A 14627-nucleotide genomic window follows, 5' to 3' on the forward strand; every position below is an offset into this window, starting at 1 on the left:
TCTAGATTAGGTTTGCTGAACCCTTTTTCGTCTCCGTTTTTCTTGTTACAGAAATTGACATCACGTGCTGGGACACAGACCCTGTGGTGGATGATGAGGACTAAGAGAGGCAGAGGGCAGTAGCATACGCCTACGACAAAGCCCATTTTTCAAAGGTTATTACTATTACATGCATCAGAAAATGTATCTGATGTTTTAGGGAAAACAAAACAACAAAAACATGCTCGCCACTGAAAAGGATTCAGGTTATTGTTAAAGATGCCAATGGGTTTAGGTGCTCTTGATTGGTTTGTGTGCACATGTGGGAGTTGCGCGTGTGTGTGTGTGTGCGTGTGGTATTTATTTCTTTTCTCTTTTGCTATGCAGAGTATAGCACAGTGTGTAATTAGCGCTCACCTGTGTTGTATTGACTCCCTGTGCCTGACAGGTGTGACCAGTAGCAGATAGAGTGTCCAGTTTCTCGTGATGTGTCACAACCTGGAAGGACACGGGGCCTCGAGGGTTCGTAGGCCTAGCCTGTCCAGCCATGGTAGTAGCACTACCCCCCCGGTTAGTCGCCCAGGCTAGTTACACGCACCTTTTTATGTTCGTCAGTCAGCAGAGTTCATGCCCACCGTGGCCTCTGCTGATGTCATGCTCAGCATCGCACTGTTCAAACGTAGAGATCCGACCCGGAGTAGACGCGGGCCACCGGCAGCCTGCTTTGGTAAAAGAAGAAAGTGCTTGTTGTACTAGAATGTACGTTTTGCCAGTTCTAAATCGATAGTTCCACCTCGCGCTATACAGCATGGTGCCTCATAATTGGTGATGTTCGGTTCCCTCGGGTGCCATTACACTCAAATTTAGTAACTATTTTTTAGAGAAGTAAATTTTGCTTAAGTAATAAAAAACTTTTTTTTTATTTTCGTTTTGTGTTGGTTGTCATAAAATTTGTTGCTATTTTCAGGCAGTTGTGTTGGTGTAAGAGCCCTGTAGAACTTAGAACCAGGTGGCATATGTATATTTTGACTACGTAAGAACAATCTATACGGCAGCGTGGTATTCTGAACTTTTTTAATGGTTGCAATAGGAGTAGCTTCAATTTTGTCAAGTAACTTAGGCAATAACAATTTTGGAAGACAATTGGGGAATTTGTTTAATGCACATTTAGCTATGTGTGGGTGAGTGTATGTGTACAACATGTGCTAGGATTTTATGGGAAAGTAAAATTTACTGTGGATATTCGATTTCGTATTTGCTTTTATTCCTGTGCCCTGATCCAAAGAGAGGACATTCCTGTCTTGATTTTAACCTCCAAGAACCACTCGACATTACAATTTATAGACACAGAAACCTCAAAAACATCCTACTGGATTTTATTTAGCCCATCAGTTTTGCTTCACCTCAACACGTACTGGTCACTGCGAGTGAACCCTCAGTAAGTTCCATGTAGAATATATTTCTGGTGTCACCCCTCCAAACCGGTTTGAACCGGTTGTTTATTTTAAATTGCCCTTACTATGTGCCCTTCATAGCTTTGACTGTCCTCAGTCTTCCGTAGTTTCATATTTTCAGCCCCTTTTGCACGCAAGCGTCAGTAGAGGTCCCTCACGCCCTTGGTTTTTTCCATTTAGAGTTTCCTATTTAATTTCCAATGTTGAAATAAGCGAGCAATAATACTAAACCAATGTAGTATTGTTTTGTAAATAGTTCTGATGTTAGTAATCTCATCACAGGTATACAGTGATTTAACACATGTAATTGTGGCCTATTTAGCAAAGATTGGCGTAGGATTGGGTGGGCTTGCTTTATCTGGATGTTTCTCATGAACGGGTTTTTGATGGGAGCTGACCCGCATCTTTAACAGTAACCGAGGCCCTTTTGACACAACTTTAATGTACTCTTCAACCTCCAACCTCCTAGGTAGTGATTCTAATGCTTCTCTTCTCACACTACTAGGAGAATGCTACTATTACTATTGTTACTATTACTACTACTATACTACTATAAGTTCCCCTTTGTCCCTGAAGCAAGGCTTAGCAACCTTTTGAAGTCTTTTTTTTAACGTTTTTTTTCTATCTCTCCCCTCCCTCCGTCCGCTTCACATGCTGTTTTTGAAACAAGCACAAGATCTTTTGTGACATGCGATGTGCTTCTGTATGTTAATAAAAGATTTCAAAAACCCTCCATTTACCACACCGCTTCAAAGGTCTTTCTTCTGTCTATCATGGATCTTTTTTTACTATCTTCAGATTCTTCTGACTCATGCTATTGCGTGATATATATGTTTCTGGAACAGATTCTGTGGGTTAGGTCCTGGCTCGGGTAATCGGGCATTCTCGCGTCATACTGCAAGCAGCACAAACACCGCATGGTGTATATTCACAGTCTGAAGGCTCAGGTTGCCTGGCATGTACATTTTTGGGTTATAAGTTGAAGCCTTCCCAAATATTCAGGTTCTTTTTATTCTAAAGTAATGCAGAATGAATGCAATGGCTGTATTACTTATTTGTTTTTGAAACACATTTGAACTAGCTGTCGGGGGGAGAGGGGAGAGAATAAACCGTTTTTGATTGACAGAGCAAAAAAGAGGGTCTCCCCAGTGATGAAGAAAGTTTATGCTAAATATGGCTCAGGAAGGGCTAGCAGCATGATGACTAGGACCATCAGAACACGATGTGTGTCTCTCTTATTCATTTATTTGCAGCACACAAACCACTCATCATGCCGAACACGAGGGGGTCGTGCGCCGAACGGATGGATGTCTGCTGTTCACTTTTATTATTCTATGTAAACACACTCGGGGATCTCTGTTTTGGTCGCTTAGCAACACAGTGGCGGAGGAACGACACTTTACACCTCTGTCTCTGCCGCTCTTTAGCCATGGAAACGGAGAGAAACGATGGCTAACAAAGTGCAAAACAGTTTTAAATGGGAGCAAACAAAATGGCACCATGACCAGGCTGACTACGTCCATCAACAAATTCACAAAGGCACAGAACACTGACGTTTGTGATTCCTACTTCATCTTTGATCATTTTAATGCTTAGCTTGAATTCAGTTGAACATGGTTATGCACACAGACTGTTCAAGGTGTAGTGATATTCACACCCATATAAACTGATTCTGTTGATTGTCTTGGAACAATGTGAATACTTAAAGTTGCAAAAATATACATGATTTTTCTGTGTATATATAGACCCAGGACCATCTTGAGTATTAAAATATGTAATTAATTGTTAGTTTCATTTTCCTTGAAACAAGCAGGTCCTACAATGGCCTCCCTTCTCATGGTCTGCTTGTAGCTTTAGTGTACTAGTGCCCGAAACCATCAGTCCTGGGTGCTCCATATTCCCACATATCAGTTCATCACTTCATGAGTCAAACGATGGGCTCCTGCCCTTGGATGTGGGTACAAATTTGTTGCTGAGAACCTCTTGGCATCGCCACCTGGCCACGGGGCAGCATCACGATGTAAAGTGTGCAGTTGCCCCGAACCAAAAAGACTTTTGTGATCCTCTTTTAAAGCATTACGCAAAACGCTCCCTGTATAATTACCCTTCTAATTGCAGTTTTTCCTTTCTCCATTTGTATCGAGCTTCTAAAATGGAGCGCACCCTAATCAAATTTATTTTGAATGCGCCTGCTAAACGTGTGAAAGCAACATTCATATGCTGCTTTGGTAACAATGGGGGCCATTAGCTTGAGAGAGGGAGAGGGCGAAGAGACACAGGGCAAACAAAGGCAGTAATACACGGTTCTGAGGAACTGAAATCAAGTCTTTCTACAAGACAGAGGTTGCCACACTGCAGAAGCGTGGGCTGGGATGCCAAATCGGGTTTTGCGACCATGACTCAGAGAAGCACCATTCAGAAAAGAGAGCCAAAGACCAAGGCCCAATACAGCCACTGCTGCGCTGAAGGGGTGAAAGGGGGGGAAATGAGCAATATTTCAACGAAGAACCTTCGTCATTACAAAAATATTAACGTGGCATGAAACGCTGAAGCGTTCCGAACATCCTGAAACCACAACCGTGGTTTTCAATATTGAAACCACAAGCTCCAAGCCAGTGCAAATTAATTTGGGAAATTAATGATGGTTATCTTACAGATGGTAACGATCAAAGTTCAGCCCTGATACGGCTTGTCCTGTTCCGTGTTTTCAGAAATGTGCCGTGTGTAAAAGGAAGTGCCCATGAGATCTTAATTCACATTATTTTAGTGAGGATAAACTGTGGAACCAGTCTGGAAATTTTAAAGATGAAAAATTGCATCATTATAAAAAAAATTTCCAACACAATTTTCTCACAGCGGAGTACTGGTACTCACCCTTGAAAGATAAAAAAGACAACAGTAACTGATAAATGTCTGTCCTCTTGTACCCCCATAAACTAATGAACTGAAAGCTGTGGGGAAAAATTCCTAGCAAATAAAGACACCAGACAGCTATAAAATTGTAACTACTAGGCAGTTTCAGAACATTTTTGTAGTTGAGCGTACAGATACTCTGAAGGATACCTTAAAAAAATCCTGGTCTCTTTCAGACGAACAGAAATCTGAAGTTTACCTTGCCAGAACAGCGAGGTGAGCTTTCACAGTTTATAAAGTACATTTTGTACAGTGGAGCAGCAAGATTAAGCTAGTGTGGGAGACCGACGGTGCCAATACCGCAGCTTTACCAGGGAAACCTCATCCTATTCAAACTGCCCCTCCCCTAGATCTCCAACATGGCTACCTGAACTGTGTTATGCTATAACAAACCATTCACTCACTCTCTGGTGTCCCCCATGTTTATTTCCATGCTACCTCGTGAATATACTTCTGCCCAGCAATAACCCAGACGTCGGGCTGACTGCTTACACGTGGCAAAGTGGAGAATAATTTGAGTTACTGGGACAGGGCAGCACGGCTATGGATACGGCTACAGTATAGACGTGGATATTTTGCCATGTTGTGCCCATGTACTATATCTAGCATTCAAAGACCAGATCGCAGATGCCATCTGCACTGAATGAGTCTCAAGTGGAGAGGGGAGGGAGGAGGACCGTGAGGGGCCTGGCGTCGATGGGCTGCACACGGCGCCAGGGAACCATGGCAACAACGCTCACATAATAGCTGCTGCTCTGCATCAGGCACGGACGCCACGGAGAACAGGAGAGAGGAGGAGTCACGGGGGGGGGGGGGGGGGGGGGGAGACGCATATGCTGTACAGTCTTCTCGTGAAGGTACGAGCTGGAAAGTCGACTGTTCCCTTGAGAGAAAAAGAAGAGTCTCAGCCTCGGGACAGGAGCGGGGATATGGTTGGGTGGGTTTCACACGGCCGTGCTGCGACCCAGCAGAGGGAAGGCGGTGGGGAGACCGTAGCCCTGATCCAGGTGGCGCAGACCCAAGTCCGCGCGAGTCCGGCCCTCACGGGGCATGGTGGCCATGGCGGAAGCCTGGGGTTCCGCAGGCAGGTTGTTGTGGTTGAGGTCCATGGTGGCGAGCAGGTGCCCGAGCGAGTCCCAGCGCCCGGCGGAGGGCAGGCGGATGAGGGAGGAGTAGCCACGTTCAGGGAGCGCCGTCTTCCTGGTCTCGGACTCCGGGTGTTCCCGGGAGGAGCGCCGTGCCGGCTTGGTGTATGTCCCGCCGCGGGGGTCAGCGAGGACTTCGCTGTATGGAGGGGGAGGATCCTCCATAAGAACCGCCTCCTCGTAGCAAGGGGGCTTTCCGCAAGCGTCGCTGTCGACAGGAAGAGCAGGGGCTGGATTTGTGTGGGGATTAAAGGGGGACAGGAAGCAGAGATTATAAGCTTGTGAATGAAAACTGCAAGCGCAGAAAAGATGTAGACAAAATAAATAATAGCGAAGCATTTTCAAAACCTTGACCTGCAGACTCCCTCCTGTTAAGCCCATGAAACTGGGCACTGAACCTGAGCAGATACTTTAGTTGGTTTCCACTACAGTACTGAGCTCTAGCGGAACGTGCTGTCCCTTCCTGGTTAAAGTTTTCACTGCCCCAATACACCTGACCCAACTGAGAACTGATGAAGGGCTCCATAATTTACTGATGAGCTGGATCCAATTTTAGGGCGTAAAAAGTTTCGGGGAGAATTGGAACTGAGGACTGACCGTTTACAATCGTTCTGATTGGACACAGGGAAACTGACCCACCCACTAAAGCAAACCGAACTTTCTAACAATGTAGTGAAATAGTTACCTCACGGGTTATAAGATTTACAGTTCGTAATAAACCATGGCCTACAAAGCCAGTCATCTTCCTTGCAGTAAAAACCTCACAAACGTGATGTATAAGCTGATGTGATGACCGCACATGAGAACAGGCTAGTAGAAAAAAATTGCCGGTGTAAATGAGCTAGAAATTCTTTATCTTTGAAGTGTGTGGTGGGAAAGTAGCTCTGTGCGCCACAGGAAGGTGAAAGCTGGGTTACGTTCACTCCTGTGGAGAGATGAGATGAAACACCTGATGGAGTTTTGAGATAAGCACGCGGGTTCATGCTTGGTTGTATCACACTTGAAGCTTAATTGCATAGGGTCACGTGGTTTTTTTTTTTGTTTGTTTGTTTTCTGTCGCAATGGCTTTTGCTAGAATGAAAGATGGGCACTGATTGAAAAGTAACCTTTGAGCTTCACGTCACACCTCTCTGCTGGCATTTAGATTTGTAGGTGGGAAACGCGGTCGCTGGCCAGCCTAGAAGCATAATTAACAGATGATGAGGTGACATGCCTTCATCATCAGTGCCCATGGTGTTGCGTAGGCAGTAGCCAAGCATAGTGCAAGGTATGGTTTGCTGTCATTTTGCAATCTAAACACTTTTTTTTTTCTTTTTGAAATGGTTCATGTGAGATTTGAATATTCCCCACACTTTATGTTGAGTGGGTTCACATCAGATGTTGTCAAGCCACAATCAAAGTGCATTCACGTACTGATCATGGTTGAGTGCTGATCTACTTATTACCATACACCATCTGCCTTTGATAACCCTCACAAATGAAATCTTCAATGAGGAGGCCACTGTTATGGAATGCACCCTCTCCTCAATCCCTCTACGTTGTCATGGAAACATAACACCAAAGATACCGACTTGAATCTAAATCATATTTTTCATCAATCTCAAGGCTGCATGTGTATTTTTTTTTTCTTTTTACATGAGGGTTGCATGTGATTGGTTTTCAGTGTTGGCCATGGGTCAGATCTGAACGCGTGGCCCAGGTGTACCTTGACTAGCTAACGGAAGTAAAGACGTGGTTTAAGGTGAGGCCTGCTCCCCAGGGATGGGACTGCGGGGACCACTGGAGGACCACCCTAAACACAGACTAACCGTTTAACTGCTGCTGCGCAGACACTGAAAGACACCAGCGCTTGACGTGATTCGTTTCATAAACCCGTCTAGTCATTGTGGGATCATTCAGTGTAGTGAACAGTCGGGCCTTTCAGTGGGGATGGCACAGGCTTTAAAATATGGCTTCATGTTCGACAGTGCTAATGAAACCATAATTGATTTATGAAGCTGTGATTAAATTTGTGGATATACTGCCGTGAAGGATGTTTGCGCTGGAAGTCACTGACGCCCCTGTTCTTTCTTAGCCCTCACAGAAATAACAGCTACGCCTGTAGGATTCTGGACCTTTGAGACGCTGCGAGCTTCATTTTCCCCATTGTAAAGATCTGAATCATTCCTGACTCGCTCTTTGGGGTCTGACTTCTTATTCAGCCACTGTCTCAATGTGTGGTCATCAGTCCTGTATGTCTGGCCTTCTTATAAAGGGATGTTCTTTGCCCCAGGCCAGGGAACCTCTGTCTCTGGCAGCCTGCCCAGCTGTAAGATCACATGGCCAGGTTGACTCTAGCTGCTCCTCGCTGGCTGCTGTAGTCTCCTGCCCACGCACCGCCCACACACACCAGTGTCTGTTACCAGGTCATAGATGAAGGAATTCGGCTTGGCTCCTCCGTGTGAGGTGTGAACGCTTCTCTGCAGCTCACCCCACTGGAGCAGACTGAGCTAATCTAAGAGATCTCGCAAGTGGCCGTGAGGCTGCATGCTTTTGTCAAAGTACAAGAGATTGTTGAGATGATCCCGAGTGATGTGCACTAGAATGTGTAAATGAGCTCTGGGTTCTAGAGATGGCACGGCAAGCAAATCCACAGCTTTTCTTTCTGGATGTGTAGTGAGCTGCCTATGAGGGATTTGGGCTTTCTTACACATCCTTTATCAAAGAATCCTTTAGCAGGAGCAGAGCTGAACATTTAAAGACTGACACTGAATGGTAAAGTACGACGGTTCATAAATTAAGAGCCCCACCGGAGGTCCCTACCTTGTGGCGGGGTCCAGTTCCCTTGGGTGATGGTGTGGGCGACCGGTACTTGTGAAGGCATCGTTTGAGGAGGCAGGCAAAACTGAGGTGGCTCCCTGGTAGGCCATCCCAACCCTGTACACTCCATAGGCTCCCTAACAGGGTATCTTGCTCCCGTACATTCCAGGGCCTCCCTGGGTGAGCATCCCATTCCCATACCATCCAGAGATCCTCTGGCTGGGTACGCTGCTCCTGTGCACTCCAGGGGCTCTCTGGAGGGGTAGGCGGCACCGCTGCACTCCAGGGGCTCGAGTTCCAGGGCCCGTAGACACTGCTCCCTCAGCCGGTCCTCGCGACGTCGCTTCAGCTTCCGCTGCAAGAAACTGCAGAAGCAGCACACCATGACGATGAGGGCCCAGATGAGCCAGAACCCGGCGAAGCACGCCAGGAAGGTGTAGGTGCCCTGCGACATCACCATGTCCGCTCCCTTGTTACGGCTCCCCGCGTTCCCCAGGACCGGGTAGAAGGAGACCGGAAAGTCACACAGAACACTTTGTGCTCGTGGTAGTCTGGCCAAGTTCAGTCGTTAAGTCTCAAAACCAAAACGGGATGCCTCAAAATCATATTTTTCCCCCCAAAATCGATTCTAGCGGGTTGGAATGGTGATTGAGATCATTCTTGTCAGGTTGGCCGTCTTCCACTTAACAGGATCCAGAAGATGCAGCCTGCGGAAATGCTCGTCCCAAGCGCATGGCCTCAGACCGCAAGCGGGTGTAATGCGCCGCAAATGTCGCCTCACCAAACGACCTCCTAAAAGTGTCGCAAGAGATCCCTTCCAAGAAAGAAAGCTGGATTTCCACGGATGCGTTTTTCCGGACAGCTGGTCCGACGGCGATGCTCGTTCTTGCAAAGCCGAGGTCTCCTACTGCACGGCGTTCCTCGGAGCAGACCGAGCCTCTTCAGATCTCCAGAGGACGCCGGCTTACATGCTGTTCAACAAAAGGAAAGAACATGGGTGGGAGAGGCGATCATCATCATTTACAAACTTGTCATATTTTCAAAACAGACATTACAAATTCAATACAACTGCCCCTTTCATAATTAATCTCAGCTGTTCAAGCACAGCTCTCACGATGACTTTAGGGGCTGGGTATCAGTTTCTCATATTGCTCTTCTCAAACCACTCTCTCCCTCATATACACAAAATTGATCAAAAACATGGCTTCTTAGTCACCAGCACGTGACAATAGTGTCAACAGCATATATGCTCGTTGAGTAATGTAATTTAGCGCTGACTTGAATGCTCGGATGTGACGGACAATTTCAGCATGTCACCTCATCATCCGTTAATGATGCCTCTAGAATTGCCAGCGCCCGTGCTTCTCACCTACAAACCACCACTGCTTCCCATTAAACCCAGTTATGCAACTGTCTCTCTTCCGCACACGTTTACTGTCTCTGTAATGAAGTCGTGGCTTCCTCTGCATGCGCAATATAATTCCATCTTGGACCATTTCACATTCTCCTCCTGCTGACCTTGGAGAGAGAGCACTTACATCAATGCCTTGTTTTGTTTATCAGTTTATCATCTACTGTAACTGAGTCACCACAGTGCCTCTAAAATCCTACTCGGGGTGTTTTTTGTCCGGCACCCACATGGTTATTTTATGTCCATCTTCTGCGTATTGCCTGAGCCGCCTCGCACGCAGGCTGGGCTGGTTTTGTGTCTGAAGTGTCACTGCAGGGTCGGTGGCTTTGGGAGTTTGGGGGAGTGTCCAGCTGGCCTTAGATTCTCGGCTACCGCCGCATGAATGGGTGGAATGAAAGCTGTCATCACTCTTTACTTAAATGCATCAGAAAGTGACTTTGTTCCTGCCCCTTAGTTCCATAGTTTACAGTATTAAATGCATTGTGTATTATAGTAACATGCAAGTAATATAATATATAATAGTAAAATAAATGCATATGAAAAACAATTTAATTTTAAGTTACAATTGATACAGAGGAAACATGACATAATAAAAACCTGACAATAGCTAGCTTCTACTCTGGTTCCCTGTAAAGTAATAATAACCTTGAGCTCAACGTACCTATGTATCCAATCAGAAACAAGCAAAAGAACACTGTAGACTCAGGAGTTATTATTATTAAATTATTATTAGTGGTATTGTTATTATTATTATTATCAGGACGAATAAAATTATTTTTAACCTGTAAACAACTATAAGACATTTTTCATTTAGGAAATTATTCCTGGAGCAAAACACCTTCGTTTCAATACCAAAACATTATGAAAAATATAAACATTCATATAAATCTAGCCTGCGCATCACCATGGAACATAAACATAATGCGAAGCCCTTTCGCGTAGGTGACACCTAGTTTTTGGCCGTTTGACAACCTCGCTGTTTTTAATATCACAAAACGGTACATTTTACCTTACACGCGGCTGAACGAATAATTGAAACGTCCAAACGTGTGGTAGAAACGATGAGGCACAACACGACTCAATCCACCAAGTTGCTCACGTTGTCACTAACACGAGCTGTTAATAAGAGGCTCAAACTCATTTTACACGTGGACATTTACAGTGATATTTACCTCGATAAACAAAAATCTTAGGTGTTCCCGAAGCGTTCATCTAAATCGATCCGGTACCTGCCTTTCACTCGAGCTGGTAATGAAAGACACCCACATTGACACTCAACTGACGATGTGTAATCACGAGTGCTATGTCGTGCTGTGGTTCAAATGGAGCAATACGATTCTCCAAAGATACAGACTTCAGGCACGCTCCTCCTTTTTAACTGTTTCTAGAACGAAATAATGAAGCTGTCACGGATTGTACTCACGTTTTTTTGCGTCTAGAATGACCTAATCGTTTCAAATCACACTGTACACTTACTGTAAACCAGTATAATGTGATTCACATATATGGTACTTACACACCTGTAGAGTGAGTTGGACTTTTTTCTAATAACTAATAAACTTGAAACAGGAATGTTTGAAAAGTGCAGCATTTTGAAAGTTGCATCTTTATTATGATAAAAGGTGATCTAATTTAGTTTTGAGGTGAATAAATTATTGTTATAATGCATACTGTAAGTTAATTTATTTGCAGGATTCACAAAATTGACTCTTTTAAACATAGGATCTGAGAAGAGCTCCCAGCATATCTCAACCAGTTTAACAAACTCTTTACTAGTTCAGACTCATGTGTGTTTGAGACACCGACGTAATTTGGGGGGGGGGGGGGGGGGGGGGGACGGACATGTCACCCCCACTTTTTCAAAAGCCGGTTTTGGTCCCCCCCAGTTTTTACGGTTAAGACCAAATATTTAAATAGTGACGAATCCATGCCCCCCCCCCCCCCCCCCCCCCCCACTTTTGAAATCAAAATTATGTCCATGGTTTGAGAGCTCAGAGAAGAACGTACATGTGGACCTGCTGGAGGTCTGCAAAGACTGGATTGAGACCCTTTGTTCTAAACCGGTCCAGACAAGTTCTGAATTAATGGTTCCCTTCTCAACCCCAAGTTGAGAGTTCTGTGCTTTCTTTTTGCTGTTTGTTCAGAACAAATACTGAACAGATAAGACAGATGTGGCTACAAGCTACCTCTGTTTCACATCCATTGTTCAGAATAATTGGTTCCAGTTTCTCTTATATATTTTCAAGAGGAGCATAATTGGAAACAATCTCACACATAATCAATTTGCCGTCTTGCAAACAGTGATCCTTCAAAATCTCAAGTGACTAAAAACTCTGACTAATTGTCTAAGCGTGAGATGTTGATGAGTTTATTATTTTAAAAGTCTTTTCAGAGGCTTTTCAAAGTCTTCTACTGTAGACTTTTGATTATCATTAGCCACATTTTACATCTTGCAACAGACACCCCACCATTTTGGAAAAGGCAAAGGTATATGTAGTAAGTTGTCACATCTAGAAACACGTTTGAGCTCTCTTGAACTTTTGAGTCAAACTGTTCTGTACCGTAAACTATAATCTCTTGTGCCATCTAAACTTTCTTTCATAAACAGGTTGGTAATGTTCCAGCCACCATGTCCACCCAGACAACAGTATTTTCTAATGATTTTGAATAACAGCTGAAGACAAGAACTCTCCTCTACTGTTCTACTGGCTAATATTATAAGCCATTCTGGAAAACACATACAATAATACAGTCAGTATTAAATTGTGTTTTGCTTTTTCTATATTATTATAGCTAGCTAGGGTTGCTGATCTGGTAAAAATGATTTATATTCCAGGTGTGTTGCAGTTGCCAGTTCCAATGCGGTTCCTGTTTGAATCCTGGCTGCTGTATTGTGGGACAGTGCCTGAATACCTGAGCATGTCAGAGTTCCCCCCCCCCCCCTCTTGAACAGTGAGGATTGTAAAAAATATACACTGATCAGCAAACTGATGAAGGGCCATGAACAGGTGTAGCGCACAGTCTGATCTGGTGATGGCTCATTGCCGAGCACAAGCATCTGTGTGCTGAGCGCACTGAAGCAGTCCATCACCCTCAGTGTTGCTTATTACTGTAGCTATGCTGTGGCACCGTGATTACAAACATGGCCATGGGCCTGATTGCAGGTCCGGGCTTGATTTTGATGAGAAGCTGAAAAGAAATGCGTAACAATGCCGGACCTGGGCCCATGGTAACAAAAACAAGAACACACGGAATGTTCTTGATAATGCGCCGCGTCTGCTACAAGCTGCGAAAGTCAAACAAGCGCCTTGCTGATGGAAGGATCCTCACAGAGGACTGTTCCTGTTAGCTCAGCTCGGCGTGTTTTCACTCTCCTCCATGTTGTGCTTACGGTAACATGTCAGAGTTCATTTTAGGGAGCCCAGACAGAAATCTTCAAGCTGTCTTTGTTTTGAAGCCTTCAGCCCTGTTGAGGATTATATAAGATCAAAGAGAAGGCTTTTGACATTATTTTTCAGCAGATCCTTGGACATGAATCTCTTCATGTACAATCCAACAATATTTGCTTCACTGGCCCATTTTGCTCACTCTCATTGTCTGATTTTTTAATTCACTTGCTCCTTCTCTCACTCTATCCCTCCCTCTCCCTCTCTCACTGTCCTCCTCCCCAAATCCACACACACTCTCACAAGTTTTGTAAGAGGTGGTTCAGAACCATCAGCCTTGAGTTATTGTCGGACCAAATCTTTTATGTTTGGAGAGGGTAATATGGAACACTTTGTTCCAGTCCATGTAAACAAACAAATGCTAAACGAATGCAAATCTTTGCTGTTCTGTATGCTGCAGCTTCGGTCTGACGTTGTGCCAGTCTCCCAGTGATGGTCAGCAGGTCTTCTTTAGATGCTGTAGAAAGATCTTAGCCTGTACTGAAGGGCCATCTTATTGCTTGTGTCAGTGTAGGAGGCTGAAGTTGACATATGAAAGATATCATAACACATTTTAAATGTTACTGACACAATGGAATAGCTTTAAGTGAAAGCCCGTATCTGAACACAAATTAAACTAAACCTCTATTTTCACTCATGCATTTGATGCAGTATGTGGTTTCTATCTTCTGTCATATCCGTGTTTATCTGAACCCCAGAACCTCTAGAATGTGTTTTGTGGTTCACATTTTTCACTTAGATTTTTTTTACTGTGTAGGTTGATCCAAGTAGCTGAAGAAAATAGCCAAACACACCAGATGCGCATACAAAATGCTAGATTTGTTTCCCTGCTGCTGAAAGCCTGAGGCATTCTGTGAGCGGTCCCTCAAGAGGACGCATGCATGACCCAGTCTGGGAGAAGAATGCGCGTGACTCAGGCGAATGTGACGGTGATCTAAGAGAAGGCACAAGACCACTCGCCTCGTGTCTCGTGTGGTCCCAGAGGCGTTCAAGGCTACGGTGTAACCCCAATAGCCGGACTGACCTCTCACACGCAACGCAACCTCCACTGTGCAGCAGCAAACCGCTCTCTAATGTCCGGTGTGGGTACTAGTCTCACGGTATCGTTTTTACCGTGCAGCCGCTCACGCTGACGAATGTCACACCAGCACAGTTATCGCGTTTCACGAATTCTATGACCTTGTAACGTAGATACGATTAGTGACAGCGTCGTGCGCTTGAGACAGTAAGAGCTATTGTCTTTTGATGAGTAAGTGCCACACTAATATCCCCCGAGGGCTCTCTGTCCCTCTGATAAATACGGGAACTTTGTATCACTCCTGAGTTGTTTGGTAAGCGCTAAATGCGTCATGGGCTCTGGACCGCGTTCACATGAGTGAATATTTAGACATGCCGGCTCAACCTTGTCTACATTTCAACAAAACCGTCCACGTAACGCAACAGACTCGCGTCTATAACTGAGACCATTGTGCTCGTCTCT

General features: G+C 44.9%; 2 protein-coding genes across 7 annotated transcripts in view; one reads left to right on the forward strand and one right to left on the reverse strand.

The window, feature by feature from the left end:
- Positions 1-2172, forward strand: part of dbn1 (drebrin 1) — a 47740-nt gene extending 45568 nt beyond the window's left edge. For 4 of the 5 annotated variants that reach the window (XM_076979334.1, XM_076979335.1, XM_076979336.1 and 1 more), the window contains one exon: positions 52-2172. In XM_076979334.1, coding sequence (XP_076835449.1) covers positions 52-104 — 53 coding nt within the window. In that variant the 3' untranslated portion in view covers positions 105-2172. The remainder of the gene's footprint in view (positions 1-51) is intronic. The other variant, XR_013122016.1, reaches the window with a different exon arrangement.
- Positions 1386-11080, reverse strand: prr7 (proline rich 7 (synaptic)). 2 transcript variants are annotated; one of them, XM_076979338.1, is made up of 3 exons: positions 10874-11080; positions 8294-9261; positions 1386-5721 (listed from the first exon to the last, which is right to left on the reverse strand). In XM_076979338.1, the coding sequence occupies exons 2-3, from the start codon at positions 8748-8750 to the stop codon at positions 5291-5293; spliced, it is 888 nt and encodes a 295-aa protein (XP_076835453.1). In that variant the 5' UTR covers positions 8751-9261; positions 10874-11080; the 3' UTR covers positions 1386-5290. The 2 variants fall into 2 exon arrangements, with proteins under 2 accessions (XP_076835453.1, XP_076835454.1); XM_076979339.1 differs by lacking the exon at positions 10874-11080 and adding an exon at positions 10711-10855.
- Positions 11081-14627: the final 3547 nt, after the last annotated feature.

Source organism: Brachyhypopomus gauderio, chromosome 18, assembly GCF_052324685.1.
Source record: "Brachyhypopomus gauderio isolate BG-103 chromosome 18, BGAUD_0.2, whole genome shotgun sequence".
Taxonomy (NCBI): domain Eukaryota; kingdom Metazoa; phylum Chordata; class Actinopteri; order Gymnotiformes; family Hypopomidae; genus Brachyhypopomus; species Brachyhypopomus gauderio.

Bases quoted from the DNA above. Each gene is read 5' to 3' on its own strand.
- prr7 (XM_076979338.1), bottom strand. From the start codon at position 8,750: ATGGTGATGTCGCAGGGCACCTACACCTTCCTGGCGTGCTTCGCCGGG. The intron at 5,722-8,293 runs GTAGGGACCTCC...ACACAAATCCAG, and splicing joins GAACTGGACCCCGCCACAAG to CCCCTGCTCTTCCTGTCGAC.